This window comes from Helicoverpa zea, chromosome 11 (genome assembly GCF_022581195.2).
Source record: "Helicoverpa zea isolate HzStark_Cry1AcR chromosome 11, ilHelZeax1.1, whole genome shotgun sequence".
Lineage (NCBI taxonomy): Eukaryota > Metazoa > Arthropoda > Insecta > Lepidoptera > Noctuidae > Helicoverpa > Helicoverpa zea.
Window position 1 is genome coordinate 4,040,852 of NC_061462.1, and position 14,998 is coordinate 4,055,849.

Below are 14,998 nucleotides of genomic sequence, written 5' to 3' on the forward strand. Positions count from 1 at the left end.
CATATTATAATCAGTTTAACTGAGATTATGCACCTTGTGTGGTTGACCGAGAAGTCACATTAAGTGCTTTTGGCGTTCTAAGGTTTAAATGGATCTTAACAAATGGAAGTATTGTGAGTTTTTGGTGAATGATGTGAAATTAAAATTGCTGATTTTAGGCGCAGCTTCAGTATATTTTAAACTGAAGTGAAAAATGTATTCCCTCTTTACTGTTAAAAAACTCACTATTTTTGGAGCGATTACCACCTATAGAGCATTATCTTACACTGAACTTCGGGTAGCAAACACAAAGTGAACTTACTTCTTAACAGGCTGTGACTCCCTACTCAAAATCTCCCCCGTCGCTGGATCAAGTAGGTACAGCCAAACATCAGTGCCTTTAGCATCACTCTCCAACGTTCCGTTTTCTCCTAAATAATGTCTTGAAGTTAGTTTCTCTAGACCAGCGTACAGTCCAGTCTTCTCTTCAATGGCGGTGAGCAAGCTTCGTGATCGGCGACGCATCGTGTCAGCGTTTAGATCTGCTACTTCGACTACTAACTGGTTTTCTTTTTGGAGTAGGTTTATCTGTAGATGTGTTGTTCAAAATGTTAATGGGTGAACATTTAATAATTTTTGGCTTCTAGTTAGTACTGGTTATGAAAATCAGGTATTGTTTGAGGGGTCGAGTAAACATTAATCAATAATAGCAAAACAGTAAAAATATCACTTGAGTTCACAGAACTCTATTGAGCAAAAAAGGAGACACTGATTGTCTATGAAGCGGGGCCAAAAGTAAAAAAATGTTTATGTTTCACACGTCGTAGTTTCACAATATTAAAATTAGCTATTATGATTATTAGATTATATAATATCTGTCCCAAAGTTAATGTAAAACTCTGTATCCCAGAAAATACTAATTTCCCTACTCATTGCACAGAAACAAATGAAAATCCCACTCACCACAACCGAAGCCCTCGAAATATTATAATCCTGTGCCGAATTAGGGTTGTCTCTCGCCGTCACACTGAACTTAAACGGTAAAGCATCTTTCGGAACATTTTCAAACGTCTTCGTATTAGTTATAACTCCGGTATCCGTGTCTAAACTAAAGTATTCTTCGGCAGCTCTCGTCCAGGAGTTCTTGTGGTACTCAACTTTGCCGAAATCACCACTGTCTCTGTCTTTAGCCTGGAATTGAATGGTTGAGAATGAGTAATGTAATTTGGGTGGTGATTTGTAGGTAATGATGTTATTAATTAACGTTATTGTGTTGTAATTAATGTGGCATTAAAGTCTTTTTGTCTTGATTAGTAGAAACCAACTTAAATATTTTTTTTTTTTATTTAGCATTTAATATTTTTTTTTTAAGTCAAGAAAAGTTGGTTGTATTATAGCCATATTTAGCGCAAGTTACAGTACTGTTACAGTATTTGTATGTGTCATTCATTATTGCACTAGAATTGAGATTATGATAGACATATGAAAAAATCTAATTTCGTTATTAATACAATTATTATACTTACTTTAACTTGCAAAACATTAGTCCCCAACAGCATATCTTTGGTGACAATCGCGTAGTACTTGCCCTTAGCTGAAGCTAAACTACTTTGTTCAGAGAACACAAACATTGGGGCATTATCATTCGCGTCAGTAACATGCACTTTGATCGTTGCTCTACTGCTCTCAGGGTTTATCAACCCCTGTATGGACTCTAGTTGGACTTCTAGAGAGTATTCTGATAGTGTTTCATAGTCTAAGGAACTTGTGTTGAGGTAGATTGCGCAGTCTCTTTCTTCTGTTAGTTTTACGTAGAAAACTCCTGTGAAAAAAAAGAGAGAAGTAAGATTAATTATGCTGTTACACAGAATTCTAATGACGAATGATTCAAAAATATTTCGTTTATGTGCTATAGCGCTTTTAGAGTTTCGACGTTATCAATTATTTGTCAACTAGCTTCTGCCAGCGGTTTCACCCGCATCCCGTGGGAACTACTTCCCGTACCGGGATTAAAAGTAGCCTATAGCCTTCCTCGATAAATGGGCTATCTAACACTGAAAGACATTTTCAAATCGGACCAGTAGTTCTTGAGATTAGCGCGTTCAAACAAACAAACAAACAAACTCTTCAGCTTTATAATATTAATTATAGATAAAATCAATGGTTACGTTAAATAATTATTTAATACATTATATTCCATTGAAATCTACCTAATATTAACTGGTGTAGTACAAAGTAACTTCCGATCTTTTTTTTTTCTAAGAGCGTCAAATATTACATCGAGTAACAATCGAATAAATAATATTTGTGATTCTTCACGACTAGCCATGAAACCATTCCTACATTTACTTATAGAAGATAACAATAATAACCCAAAGTTTTTTTTCGTCTAAACCGTTACATACTGATTATAAGTAAAATTTATTAGACGGGACTTATATACGAGTACTAATCTACTTAAATAAGCCGCAAAAATAATACAAAAATAAAAAAACAGCAGCAAAAGAAGATCAATCACATGACTTCATTTCGCAACTAGTTTTCCACCTTACCTTTCTGCGAAGACTCCGTGAGGCGACACTTGAGCGGTGTGTCGGGGGAATGTTCACGTTTGTTCAGAAGTGGTAATATTCTGATCAGAGTGCCGTTAGGAGAGTTTTCTGCCACGTGCTCTGTGTATAACGTGTCTGCAAAGCCGAGGCCGACCTGCGGAATATATTAAAATATTTAATTGTAATATGTACATTAGGTTCAAGTCTGTTGATAAAGAGAAACAAGTTAATGACGGTTTTCATATTTATTACAATAATACTAAGGCGGTTTCCTGGGGATTTTTTTCCCTCAACTGGGACTTTTCAAAGCTTTGTCATCGACATTGTAATTATAGTAATAGTACTTACGTCTGGTGGAACAGTAGCGGAATGACTAACATACACCGTCAGAGAGGAAACTGATGACATCATGGGCTCGCCTTGATCATACGCTTGAACGTCCACCTGGAAGAGATAAACATATCGTTTAGTTTTAGTAAATAATATTATATTATATTCGTAAAAACCTGGAGTCACTAATTTGATTTTCTTGTACACGTTGATATTATATCTACTATTATTCAAAAGATGGATACGACACATTCTAATACACGTTCTTATACAGCACTTACACTGTGATCGATTATCACTGGTACGGGCTGTCAGCAATTGACAAATACTAGTTAACAATGACAGCTAAAATGGCGCGACAGTTAATTTGCCGCACGGAATGTATCACGCAGAAAAAACGAACGCATAATCCGCCAGTCTGAAAGCGCAACAAGACTGGTAATATTTCCCGCCCCCGAAACGCATGTTATTGCTATATCCACATGCGGTAACTCACTTACTTTCGAATTAAAAAAGTATTCAACTTCAGGGACAAGTGCAAAAAAACTCACCGTATATTCACTATCAGTCTCCTTCCTCAGATCATCGCGTACCCTCACAGCCCCCGTATCGGGTTCCACGTGGAAGTATATCGAAGCCTTCCCCCTTCCAGCCAGTCGGTACCGCACCCTGTTGTTGGGGGGAGTGGCGTCGTTGTCCATGGCTACCACAGTTTGTACTAAAGTGCCGATGGAGGAAGAGTCCTCGATGGTAACGGGACGGACTACGGATGTGAATATTGGTGCGTTATCGTTTTTGTCCTGGAAGAAAAGGGGTTTTTGTTAAAGGAAACTGTCTAATTGTGTAAAATGAGTTATGTATGGTTTTAAACGATCTTAAATTTGAGTAAACGACGTTGTTCAGTCCAAAAAGTAAATTGGGACGCTTGTCTGTTCGAAGGTTTATCAGTAGGTAAATCTCGGTATTCTTCTTGCATAGTGTGGGCTGCAGGATTTCAAGTCTTATGAGTACCTGCTAAGTAGCCTGTACTCCCACTAAACTCATATCAATATTTACACACATACACAGCTCGCTAGAACCCACTCGTTCTAGTCAGTATAAGTCTGGCATACCTTAACGCTGCACCCACAGCGAGAGGGGTCATCTGATGATTTATCACATCAAAAAAGTTTATATAAAAAAGAAAACAGCATATTTAAATTGTAATTATACTCACATCAACAAAAACTTCAACAGTAGTATTAGATCCTTGTCCCCCACTACTATTCTCCTCCGTCCCCACTATGATCTGATGTCTTGCGTTCATCTCCCTGTCTAGAGGCTTGAGTGTCCGAATCATACCGGTCTTGCGGTCTATGGAGAATAGTTCCGTATCTCCCATTACGATTGTGTACGTAATTTCTGGTATCGTGTCTGGGTCTTCGGCCTGGAATTGGAGGTTTTGAGATTAGATTTGTTTTTTGTATTTGAAGGTCGATAATATTAAGTTTTTGGAAGAAAATATTGGAGGAAAATATTTCGTCCTATCTTGTATGTAGGTAAAGAAACCATAGCAATTCGTTTATATAACCATAGTTATTTAAAATACATAATTAAAATAGGCAGTTATTCTATTCTTAAGTTTTATTTGCAAAAATCTAACAAGAAAAACCGTAAGGTAAAGAAAGATATTTTGGATGTCTTACAAATTAAGGCCAGCATATTCTCAGTGTTAGAAGACACTATGATTATATGGTGCAACCATATAAATAGTCAATATCTATTGCGAACTAAGCATATCGATAACATGGTCAGTGAAAAAGTAAAGTTCTGAAATTAAAATATTTAGAATTGCTTCTATGACTACGACGACTCAAAGAAACTTCTCATCTGCAATACTAACCTCAACCTTAATAACAGGGTAATTAGGCGCATTTTCGGGGACGTGCACAGAATACACAGCTATCGCGAAGACCGGCGCCTCGTCGGGCACGTCCAGCACCTGCACCGTGACGGACGCCGTGCCCAGCCGCTTGTCTATCGCGCCGTCCGTCGCTGTCACTACGAACGCGTATTCCTGGAAAATTAATTGTGAATTTTTGAGATTACGTTCGTTGTTTGGATTTAGACCCATTTTTATAAAAACTTTAAATGTCTGATTAAGAATTAATCACAAATAAAACGTCGATAAGGCGATGCTAAACAGTGCACCAGGTACTTATGTTTATGATTGAAAATTATACATTGGACTTAAAAGGAGTACTTTTATTAGAAAACTTGAAACTTCTTTAAATTGTAATCTTTAATGACGCATCAACGTAGTCATTCTAAAATTAATTGTTGAACCAAGGTAACTTCAAAATTAGATAGACATCATGAATATAATTTTGGAAACTCGATGTCTATTACAAAATCACAAAATTGTTTGCTGTGGGTTTTATAACCATTTCTAATAATGATATCATTATGGGATATCATTTAGGTACTTATAGGAATGTTGATTCGTCAGAATCTTAAAGTACAAAATCCAATATCTCACCCTAGTAGTCTCATAATCTAACATGGTGTTAGTAGTAATCATGCCGGTTCCATTGTCTATGCTGAAGGGGAGATGCGTCGGTATGCTGTAGCTGACGACTGCGTTTATACCGTCATCTATGTCTGTTGCATGGACGTAGCCTACGAACTCGTTTGCTGCACCTGAAAAATATAAATGGATTTTGTTAGTAAGTTATTTTATTCAAAATACCCGTGGAAGCCCGTGGATAAGCAACGCTTGGCGCGGTTGGTGCTTCTAACCTAACCTAAGATGGATGAGTCCCGTTACGAGTAGTCAGAAGCCAGAAAGTCTGAGATATCTAAGGAGTTGTTGACAAGACTTTAGAAGTTATTAGTAAAATGAACACAGTAACCTGTAGACACTGACTTCTAGAGCCATGTTAATGTTTCTCTATTCAGTGTTTTTTTTATAAGTTTTTTTTTTCGCAAAGTTCTCTGAACCTCTCATTTAATCCACACGATGTTTCTCTATGGTAAGTTTTCTTACCTTCTTTAACATGGAACATATAGGAATCCTCATCAAACTTGGGGTTGTTGTCGTTGATGTCAGTTACTTTGATGTTGACAGTCGCTGTGCTCGACAATCTGCCCGGGTCCTCTGCTCTCACCATCTGAAAATATTACAAAAGGTAGGTAGTAGGATTATTTAATATTTTATTAAGTACTCTGATGGCCAAACTACCTAATATACGTTGCATTTATCGCAATTCTGTTGTAACAGAAACATCTCGTGGAAAGTGATAGTTTCATTTTATGGCATTGTTAGAAGATTTCGTCACAAATGCGAATAAATGTTTGACTTTGACTATATTAGTGTCTTTGCGCAAAAATGTCCTTAGTAGCGCACTGTTAGCCCAAGTGTTCTGCCTTTTTGCGCAATTTTATCAAACTTCAAACCTAGTTCAAACCTATTTCAAACCTTCAAGTTGTGATCGGCATATGTTTTTATGAACACATACTTAGCTTACCAATATAGTCAGTTCTATTCCCTCCCTTAGTAAAATGATATTGCTGAACTTTCCAAATACATAAACAATTTTGCGAACTAGTATAAAAATAACTTACCAGTTGATATCTCGTCAGAACTTCTCTGTCGAGGCTTCTGATGACGGTGATAATGCCAGTGTTGGAGCCAATTGCGAACTGACGGAGATCATTGCCCGAAGCTATGGAGTATGTCACTGGTTCGTTTTCTGGGTCTTTGGCCTGGAAGTAATTAGAATTTGAACATTATTTGTAGAGTTAAGAACTTAAAGGTCCTTTTTAATACATTTACATAATAATAAATGTTATGGTACAATCATACGCATAAGTTACAATTTTAAAAGTGACCAGAGGTAATTGTGATTAAACTCAGGTTGCAAGTCGCTACAGCAAATAGGCATCATGTGCATAATATAAACAGAAAATTGAAGCTTTGAAAAAATTAGATTAATTAAAAATCAACCTTATAGAAGCCATTTTGCAAACGCAACAACTAAACCAACGATTTATGCTTTTAGAATTCGACCTTTTAGGCCTTAAAACAGAAAGTTCATTGTAAAACTTACAGTGACAGTAGTAACAGTAGAATTAATAGCAGCTCCTTCAGACACAGGCGCGTAATAATCTCGCGAAGAGAACTGTGGAGGCCTCGTGTTAGGCCCGGGAGCTACGGACAGCTCCACAATCCCTTGCGAACTGAGGCCTTGCGCGTCCGTCGCTCGCACCGTCACGCTGTATTGTTCGCCCGCTTGTAAGCGGCCAGTACTCGCTGCGGGTAAGGAGGTTTGTTATAGTAGCTGTTTTTTTTTTTAAGGATAATTTAAATTTAGAAGTGGTTATGTGCTTGTGTGCATATTGCAAATATAATTAACATAACATGTACTATAGATTAGATAAGATCAGTCTTAACACGCACATAATTTAGAAACACTAACGTGAATAGAATTCAGTGACAGTCGTGACAACATGCTAACACAGTGATGTGATTTCAAACAAAACAAAAACAGTGGAATAGTTAAAAGTATTTTTTTGCTGAAACAGTAAAAATACTACTACACACACAGCTCACACAAACAAAAATAATACACGAACAGATCGGTACCTCAACACATACAGGCGACACTCATCATCCTTCATAGACATTATCTACAAGTATTAGTGACTTACATATAACTCCGGTGTTAGGGTGTATAGTGAACTTGTTGCCGCCATTGTTAGACACGTGGTATATGCTGTACGTTATGCGTGCGTTCTCACCCTCATCGATGTCTATCGCCTCCACCTGCGAATGAATGAAAAATTTTATATAAATAGTTTTTTATCGAGAGCTCGCAATATTTACAAGTGACACATATTCATATCTGTCAAGCATACGCAGAGTACAGAACCTATGTAACTAAATATAAGTACAAATAAGGTTCATTATTGTTTGAATTTTAGCGACGTTTCAATGACTACATGCTGTGGGTTATGGCTTTTCTTACTTATGCATACATTTGTTTAAGAATTAGGCTGAGCCTTATAAGACCTCGAAGCATCTCATGTTTCTTTAGTTTATTTCGGATTAGCAACAGCTATATTTATTGGTAAAAACCGAATTGAATCTATATTATAAAAAATCTAGTTCAGGGATCCATAAAATGGTGATTAACAGCATACATGAAGGCTGAATACGGTAAATATTACTCGGTTTTTTTATTATGGTCTCAATCGTTTGTGCATCTTACCGTATGAACCGCAGTGGGCTCTAGACTGGCTGGCACAATGATCGGCTGGGTCTTCGGAATGACAGGAGCATTGTCGTTCTGGTCCAGCAACTGTACTGCCAAAGAGTATGGGTCTGATGCTGCCACGCCGTTCGATTCCCGGGCTACTACCTGGAATTTTATAAAGGTTTTTTGAATTATTAAGTAGCATTTCACGTTTCCAAGAGGTATGTAGAAGGATTCTGAGGTGAGATTAGTGTCAAAGTTAGATTATAGGACTGTTTGTAGTTTGCGCAAAACTTGATCAATTTTTGGGTAATCACGTAAATTCTTACATAGCGGACAAATGGCATCCAGCCAAGCTAATGGCTAATGATAAAAATGAATGTTCATGATTAATGTTGTACGAAAACAAACGGCATGTTTAATGGTGTTTCCAAAACCACAAAAGAATATCTGAAGTGCGTCTTACCTGGAATCTCAGTTTGCCTGGGTTGGGCGGGTCTCTGTCGAGTTTATCGTCGTTCACAATCAGGTAACCATCTTTGTCAATATCGAAGAAGTTAGCTGTCAATTCAAACTTGTATTTCGGTATTGGATCTCCGGGTCCCTGGTTGTGTAGAACAGAAAGACATGCCTAATTATTAATAACAGCGTCCACGGCCGATTTCGGCCACGGCTGTTCTCATTTAAGGAGATCAGCCAGCTGCGCAGGGCATATTATAGTGGACAAGCATTTGCGCAGACACAGGTGCACTCCCTATTCCTTCACTCTCATAACCCGATGAGACGGCAATCCGACACGACCGGAAAGAGATCAGGCGCAGGACCGACATTTACGTGCTCTCCGATGCACGGGTGAATCAATCATGTTAAGATATGGTAATACTGTAGTAGTAAATTTATACAACTTGTACACAGTACAGATAGTTTACACATTTTAATGTACTTTAGAATCTTTTTGATTATTTGTTAATTTTAAATTATTTTAGCTCTTCTCGCCTGAATCACAGGATATCCTAGTTCAGGCACGTAAGACTCAGATATAAGCTTATATTTAAGACTCAATGTTATTCATGCTGTAATGTAATTTAAATAAAAATATTATTATTATTTGTATGTCTCTTTCTGACCTCGGGACTACAGAGTCCCGGATTTTTGGAAGGCGAACGTGGGGCCGAAGCCAACACGCTGAAGCCCTTTTGAGACAACTTTAATGAAATGGTAACACAAAACCGACGATTATCCCTGTATATGTCGCAGGGATATGATAAAAACGGGGATATGATCAATTCCCTAAGGGATTTGATCAAATCACGGAGGATGTTAAAATAACAACACGATTTTATCTTTTCCCTAAACAAATCTAGTGAATTGAACAAATCACTATACTCTATCCACGGAAGCAAGAGCTAAAAGGTAAACAAAGAATGACACTTTTTCAAGATGGCCGTATAACCCGACCGATGACAAAACGTCACATTTTTGTGTAAAATGTTCGCAGTATCTGTGATTTTGTCATCGGTCGGGTTATACCGCCATCTTGAAAAAGTGTCATTCTTTGTTTACCTTTTAGCTCTTGCTTCCGTGGATAGAGTATAGATTGGTTCAGTGAAATGACAAAAATAATTTTGCTTTGATATTTTAAAGGTTTATTTGGTAAGATATACCTACATAATTATGATAATCAGGTGTATGCAATACAAGGAAATATTGATATAAAAAATCACCATTACTCAGAACAATATTTTAATTTTTGAAAGAATCAACAAAAATTTCTTTAAAAAATATTTTAGTTGCGTATGATATGCCTATTTGTAATAATCACTTATTAAAACATGAAGCTGATTTGAGGCATCGTGAATAACATAAAACATTATTTTTCTTACAGGCACATCTATGACACCTACGGCTTGCCTAGTGTTTGAAGAAAAACAAGAACAAACAAGAACTGACAATTTTTTTGTCATTTCACTGAACCAATTTAGGGATTTGTTCAATTCACTAGATTTGTTTGGAGAAAAGATAAAATCGTGTTGTTATTTTAACATCCTCCGTGATTTGATCAAATCCCTTAGGGAATTGATCATATCCCCGTTTTTATCATATCCCTGCGACATATACACTATAGAAATGTACCCAAGGACAATCCCCGGTTCTGTGCTAAACTATTGCTAACTATGGATGAAAACTACTTAGGCTATTGTGATGGGATGCTAATGGACTAGGAATGGGGAAACTACGGGAACTATGGCACCTGCCGATGACAATGTATTAAATACATGTTAAAATGGCAGGTGGAGACTCGCCAACTCACTTACTGGGCCCCCGGGAATCAGTCACTGAAAAGCAACAAGAGGGCAACAGGGACATGAGCGGCTGAGAAGGGTGAGGATACCTCGGCGGACTTTAAACGCAGATCACGCGCTCCCTGTGGGTCCAGCATCACCGGCCCACTCGCCACTTACCACGAGGCACCTACCCTCCGAGCAGGACTAACCTTGCTCTAGCGACTCCACTCTGACCGGCCGATGAAGGCAAGCCAAGAGGCGGGAGACCTATCCCCCGTCATGCTTCACTCCGGCAAGCCGGAGGTGGGGGACAGTATACTCTCCCTGGAGCACTCGGATATATAGCCCCGCGGGGTCGCTACTCCCCGTCATCCGCCTCAGATGCCCTATTATTAATCACCAATTTCCAGACTACGGGCTGCTTTGTGAAAGTTCAAGAAAACCCACAAAGCGATTTCGACCAGACCCGGGAATCGAACCCACAGCAGCCGCGCTTACGACCACTGGACCAACGAGGCAGTCACCTACTGCCTTATTATTACTTGACTAGCGTACAGCAAAAGAAGTACATATTATGAAACTTACCAAATCGGGATCAGAAACAGTTAATCTAATGGGATCTCCATGTTCATCGAGTACTTTGGTGCCTTTAGGAGAGTTCTCTTCCACCATTCCTTCGTTGGACGAAGCTTCGATGACGGGCGGACTCGCGTCTACCGGCCGTACTGTTATTGTGAGCTTCGCTGTGGTAAATCTTCTTGCTTCTGTCACTTCTTCTGCCTGTAATTGGTATTTCAGATTTAAGGTTACTGTTCTTAGAAATAATACAATAAGAAATGACAAGTTCAAAAGGGGTCTTTCCTAAACAAACTTGATGAGGAGTTATGATATAAACAAAATCACATTAGGATCGGCCCTTAGTCTTTTAGGGCTTCACAAAACAGCGTCCAGATTGATTACCGGCTAAAATTACTGGTCCCAAAACTTGCGTAGGACATTATTACATTTCAAAGTTTCATTAGAACGCGGCTAGAACCGTATTAAACAACGAGCAAATACGTTCAAAGACTTTACTCACCTTAATCACTAACTGGAACTTCTTAGCGATAGAAGTATCGACCGGTACAAGCTGTCTCACAGCCCCAGTATTAGCATCTATTGCGAAGTATTTCTCCCAAGAGTCGGGCTCTCCGCTCTCGATGCTGTACCTGATGCGAGCGTCTAGTGTGTCCATGTCAACTGCTTGGATCTTCTCAGGCTTTATTGTTAGGATGCCTGCGAGGACGCTGCTGTCTACCTGTGAAGGGAAGTTTTGGTTGGTAAGTTTAACATGCAGTAAATAAAACAGAACAGGCGTCTCTGAAACAAACTATTAAAAAGTTACAGCATTCATTTCATTATAGCGCTTCTACATACATAAACTACTATTTTTTATGTCGTAATGCATAGAGGTAAGTGTTCATTTAAAATTATTTATATATGCTCCAAAAACTACATAGACGTACGTCTATTCTAAAACGACCATATTTCAATCGTTAAAAATGAAAAAGTACGTCTGTCTGTCTGTATTTCCATTTTGTCTCTCTGTTCGGCTTCCACGTCAAAACTATTTGACCGCTTTTCATGCTATTTAATTATACTTACAAAACTAGTATACTCCGGGTTAAAGCAAGCGCCTTCATGTAGGGTACATCCTTTGTATATAAAGGATGGATCCTGATCATCATCATCTAGAACATTGATTGTCATCGTTGTGGTGCTGGATAGACGTCTCTTTGTGTCTCGGGCACGATCCTGTTTACAATAAATTATATTATTATTTATGACATCTAACATATTATTCTTTTGAAATTCACGGTTAACAGGTCAGGTTTTAACGACATTCGTTAAGAATATAGATTGCATGTCTGGGAAATGTGACAGAAGTTATTTTGTGATGATTCAGTACAGGGTTAACAACACTTCGGCAAAAAAAAAATCAGTTTACAAATAATTCAACAACATAAAAGACATACCTAGCGAAATAGTCTTAATGGCATGCTTTCTCTGCTTAAATCATATTAGGGTGTGTCTACACACACGGTGCATGTAGCTGGAGCAAGTTAACATACGCAAGTGACAAGAGCACGAGGGTGGGTTTTTGCTTTGGTACATGCGCGAGTCACTAGATCCGCACATTTTAAAAATGCGTGTAACCTGCACATGTGCCTCAACATGCGCAAGCTACTTGCGCCGTGTAGATGCATCTTAATGACAACATACTATTTATATTCCAAAGATCACTAAAAACATACTTACAGAAGCAAGGATAGTGACTAGATACTTCTGTGTGCGCTCGTAATCCAAGCTCCTATTGACGGTGACCTGTCCCTGATGAGGCAGAGGTATGGCGAAGCTTCCATAGCCGTCGACCGCATTCTCTTCTTCTAACGTTTCATTATCCCCTGGTATTATGAAGTATTCTGCTAGACCATTGACGCCAGCGTCGAGATCTGTGGCTTTGATGCCGCTAAATATAGTTGTGCCGATTGGTATTAACTGAAATAAAAGTTGTTTATATTATTGAAGAAGTCCAAAAATGAACTAACTGGGTGACTACAAGATCCAGTTGGTCTACAAGATCCTTTTTGATACTCTGAGAAACAGAATGCACGATTATGATAGAATAAAATAAATGAACATCAATACGCTCGATCGAGAAAACAAGTGAACATAGACATAACATCTCTGTTGTCTTGTCTTGTTGCTGTTGTCTTAACTTCTTCAAAATAACTTTCTAGTTAAGCTTATAATTGGAAAATCGGATGTTCTGAATTTGGTAAACATTTAAGGTAATTTTAGCCTTTCGTGGGATGGTGCAAAAAGGTTTTTTTTTTACTAGTCATAAAATCTTACCTCAGAAACATTGGCTTCATACGGCGTCCCTTGGAACACTGGTGCATTGTCGTTGATATCCGACACTCTTACTATCACTGGTATCGTCCGTCTCTTCTTCGTCGCTTTCACTTGACAAACCAGCTGCAGACAAGCCATTAATTACAACCAAATTACTTCTAACACATTAATAACTACTACAACTGCTTCAGGGGATATTCTAATAGACTTATTCGGAGGCAAAATATCGGCCTATATTTTTATCCAATCGATTGTAAACTTAATGACGTTGAGTAAGGTTGAAATTAGAATGGCAGGGGATTTGATTGGTTACCTATGAAGTGTCTGCGAGATCTTTATAAATTACTAGCTGGTGCCCGCGACTTCGTCTGCGCAGGTTTAGTATTTCGAACAATATGTTTACAAATTGTAGCCTATGTGTTATTCTGATGTATAAGCTATATTACTGTAAAGTTTCATTAAAATCCATTCAGTAGTTTTTGCGTGAAAGAGTAACAAACATCCATACATCCATACATACAAACTTTCGCGTTTATAATATTAGTAGGATATGACAAATTATCATAAGATGATTATGATAGATATTTTATTTTTACAATGATAAATAATGGCTGACAGTGAGTATATGCGGATGAATTTTAAATGACAATTGATCGTGGGAACTGTATAAGAAATAATGTATTTATGGTTACATCATAGATACTTATTTTAAGACCCACAAGTATATTGAAATCATTTGATGGTCTATCAACACGTTTTATTGAGTTATCTAATAAAATTACGTGCATCTTATTATCTGCTTCATATGCAATGTAAATGGTATGCATACGTAAGGGAGAAACTTCTACTAGCTTAGGATAATAATGCATAAGTGAATAAACACATTCAAAGATCCCAGGCAATCGATTAGTGATCCAGGGCATTTAGTGCGAAAAAAGATCACAATAATTTCAAGTAAGGACTTAATTTATGAAGCAAGCTAAAACCATATTATGTTGAGTTTATTCTGTCAGGGAAACCGCTTAGCAGAGGTTTTACTTTGTTAATTGTACCCTCAAAAAGAAAACATTTTGGACCTCATACGTCACTCCGGTGACCGCTGCCGTAGCTGAGATTAAACGGGCTGCCTCATTAAGGGTCGTGGTTCTAAAGTTTTTTTTTTTTTTTTTTTTTTTCATTTTTAGGGGAGTGAATAGCCAATGCCCATACTCATATGAATACCTCATATCATTAAAACATATTTTTTTACCTGAAACACCATATGCGATAAATTATCCGCATCTCTATCCAACGGTTGTAGAAGCTGCAACCGTTTTCCATCGAGTTGGAACAACGTTGGACCTTTGGGAAACACTGTAGACAGTATCACGTCTACATCTGGGTCCCCTACTATTGGCAGCTCCGCTGGTACTGTGCTTTGGTTCACCTCTGAAATAAGTGAAAATAAAATGAGAATGTGATGGTTAGTAGGAGCTCTGGAAGGGACAAGTGAGCTTGAGGTTGTCGTGTTAGTTACGATCTCATCAGCAAGATCAGTTGGTCTATAATTTTATTCTTAGTCGTCATTAATATTTAATCTGCATTATATTCATTTTAATTATTTGCAGTAGGCTATCCTTATTATCTAACAAGCGAAGCATGTCTGTCATCTGAGTACAAGTAATGTGAACCACTCAGCCACTTTGGGAGAAAATGTGTTAAATAAATATGTGTATAGTAATAC

The 14,998-nt window shown here is 37.9% G+C and overlaps 1 protein-coding gene across 5 annotated transcripts in view; it reads right to left on the reverse strand.

Annotated features, from left to right (window-relative positions):
* LOC124634227 (cadherin-99C) overlaps positions 1-14,998 on the reverse strand; it is a 142,782-nt gene that overhangs the window by 3,851 nt on the left and 123,933 nt on the right. For all 5 annotated transcript variants that reach the window (XM_047169678.1, XM_047169676.1, XM_047169677.1 and 2 more), the window contains 21 exons: positions 14,525-14,703; positions 13,276-13,398; positions 12,679-12,918; positions 12,025-12,174; positions 11,459-11,677; positions 10,966-11,160; positions 8,562-8,699; positions 8,111-8,260; positions 7,551-7,665; positions 6,950-7,152; positions 6,465-6,605; positions 5,887-6,010; positions 5,380-5,540; positions 4,744-4,917; positions 4,078-4,287; positions 3,413-3,661; positions 2,880-2,975; positions 2,532-2,685; positions 1,506-1,801; positions 943-1,170; positions 302-567 (listed from right to left, as the gene is read on the reverse strand). In XM_047169678.1, coding sequence (XP_047025634.1) covers positions 302-567; positions 943-1,170; positions 1,506-1,801; positions 2,532-2,685; positions 2,880-2,975; positions 3,413-3,661; positions 4,078-4,287; positions 4,744-4,917; positions 5,380-5,540; positions 5,887-6,010; positions 6,465-6,605; positions 6,950-7,152; positions 7,551-7,665; positions 8,111-8,260; positions 8,562-8,699; positions 10,966-11,160; positions 11,459-11,677; positions 12,025-12,174; positions 12,679-12,918; positions 13,276-13,398; positions 14,525-14,703 — 3,811 coding nt within the window. The remainder of the gene's footprint in view (positions 1-301; positions 568-942; positions 1,171-1,505; positions 1,802-2,531; positions 2,686-2,879; positions 2,976-3,412; positions 3,662-4,077; positions 4,288-4,743; positions 4,918-5,379; positions 5,541-5,886; positions 6,011-6,464; positions 6,606-6,949; positions 7,153-7,550; positions 7,666-8,110; positions 8,261-8,561; positions 8,700-10,965; positions 11,161-11,458; positions 11,678-12,024; positions 12,175-12,678; positions 12,919-13,275; positions 13,399-14,524; positions 14,704-14,998) is intronic.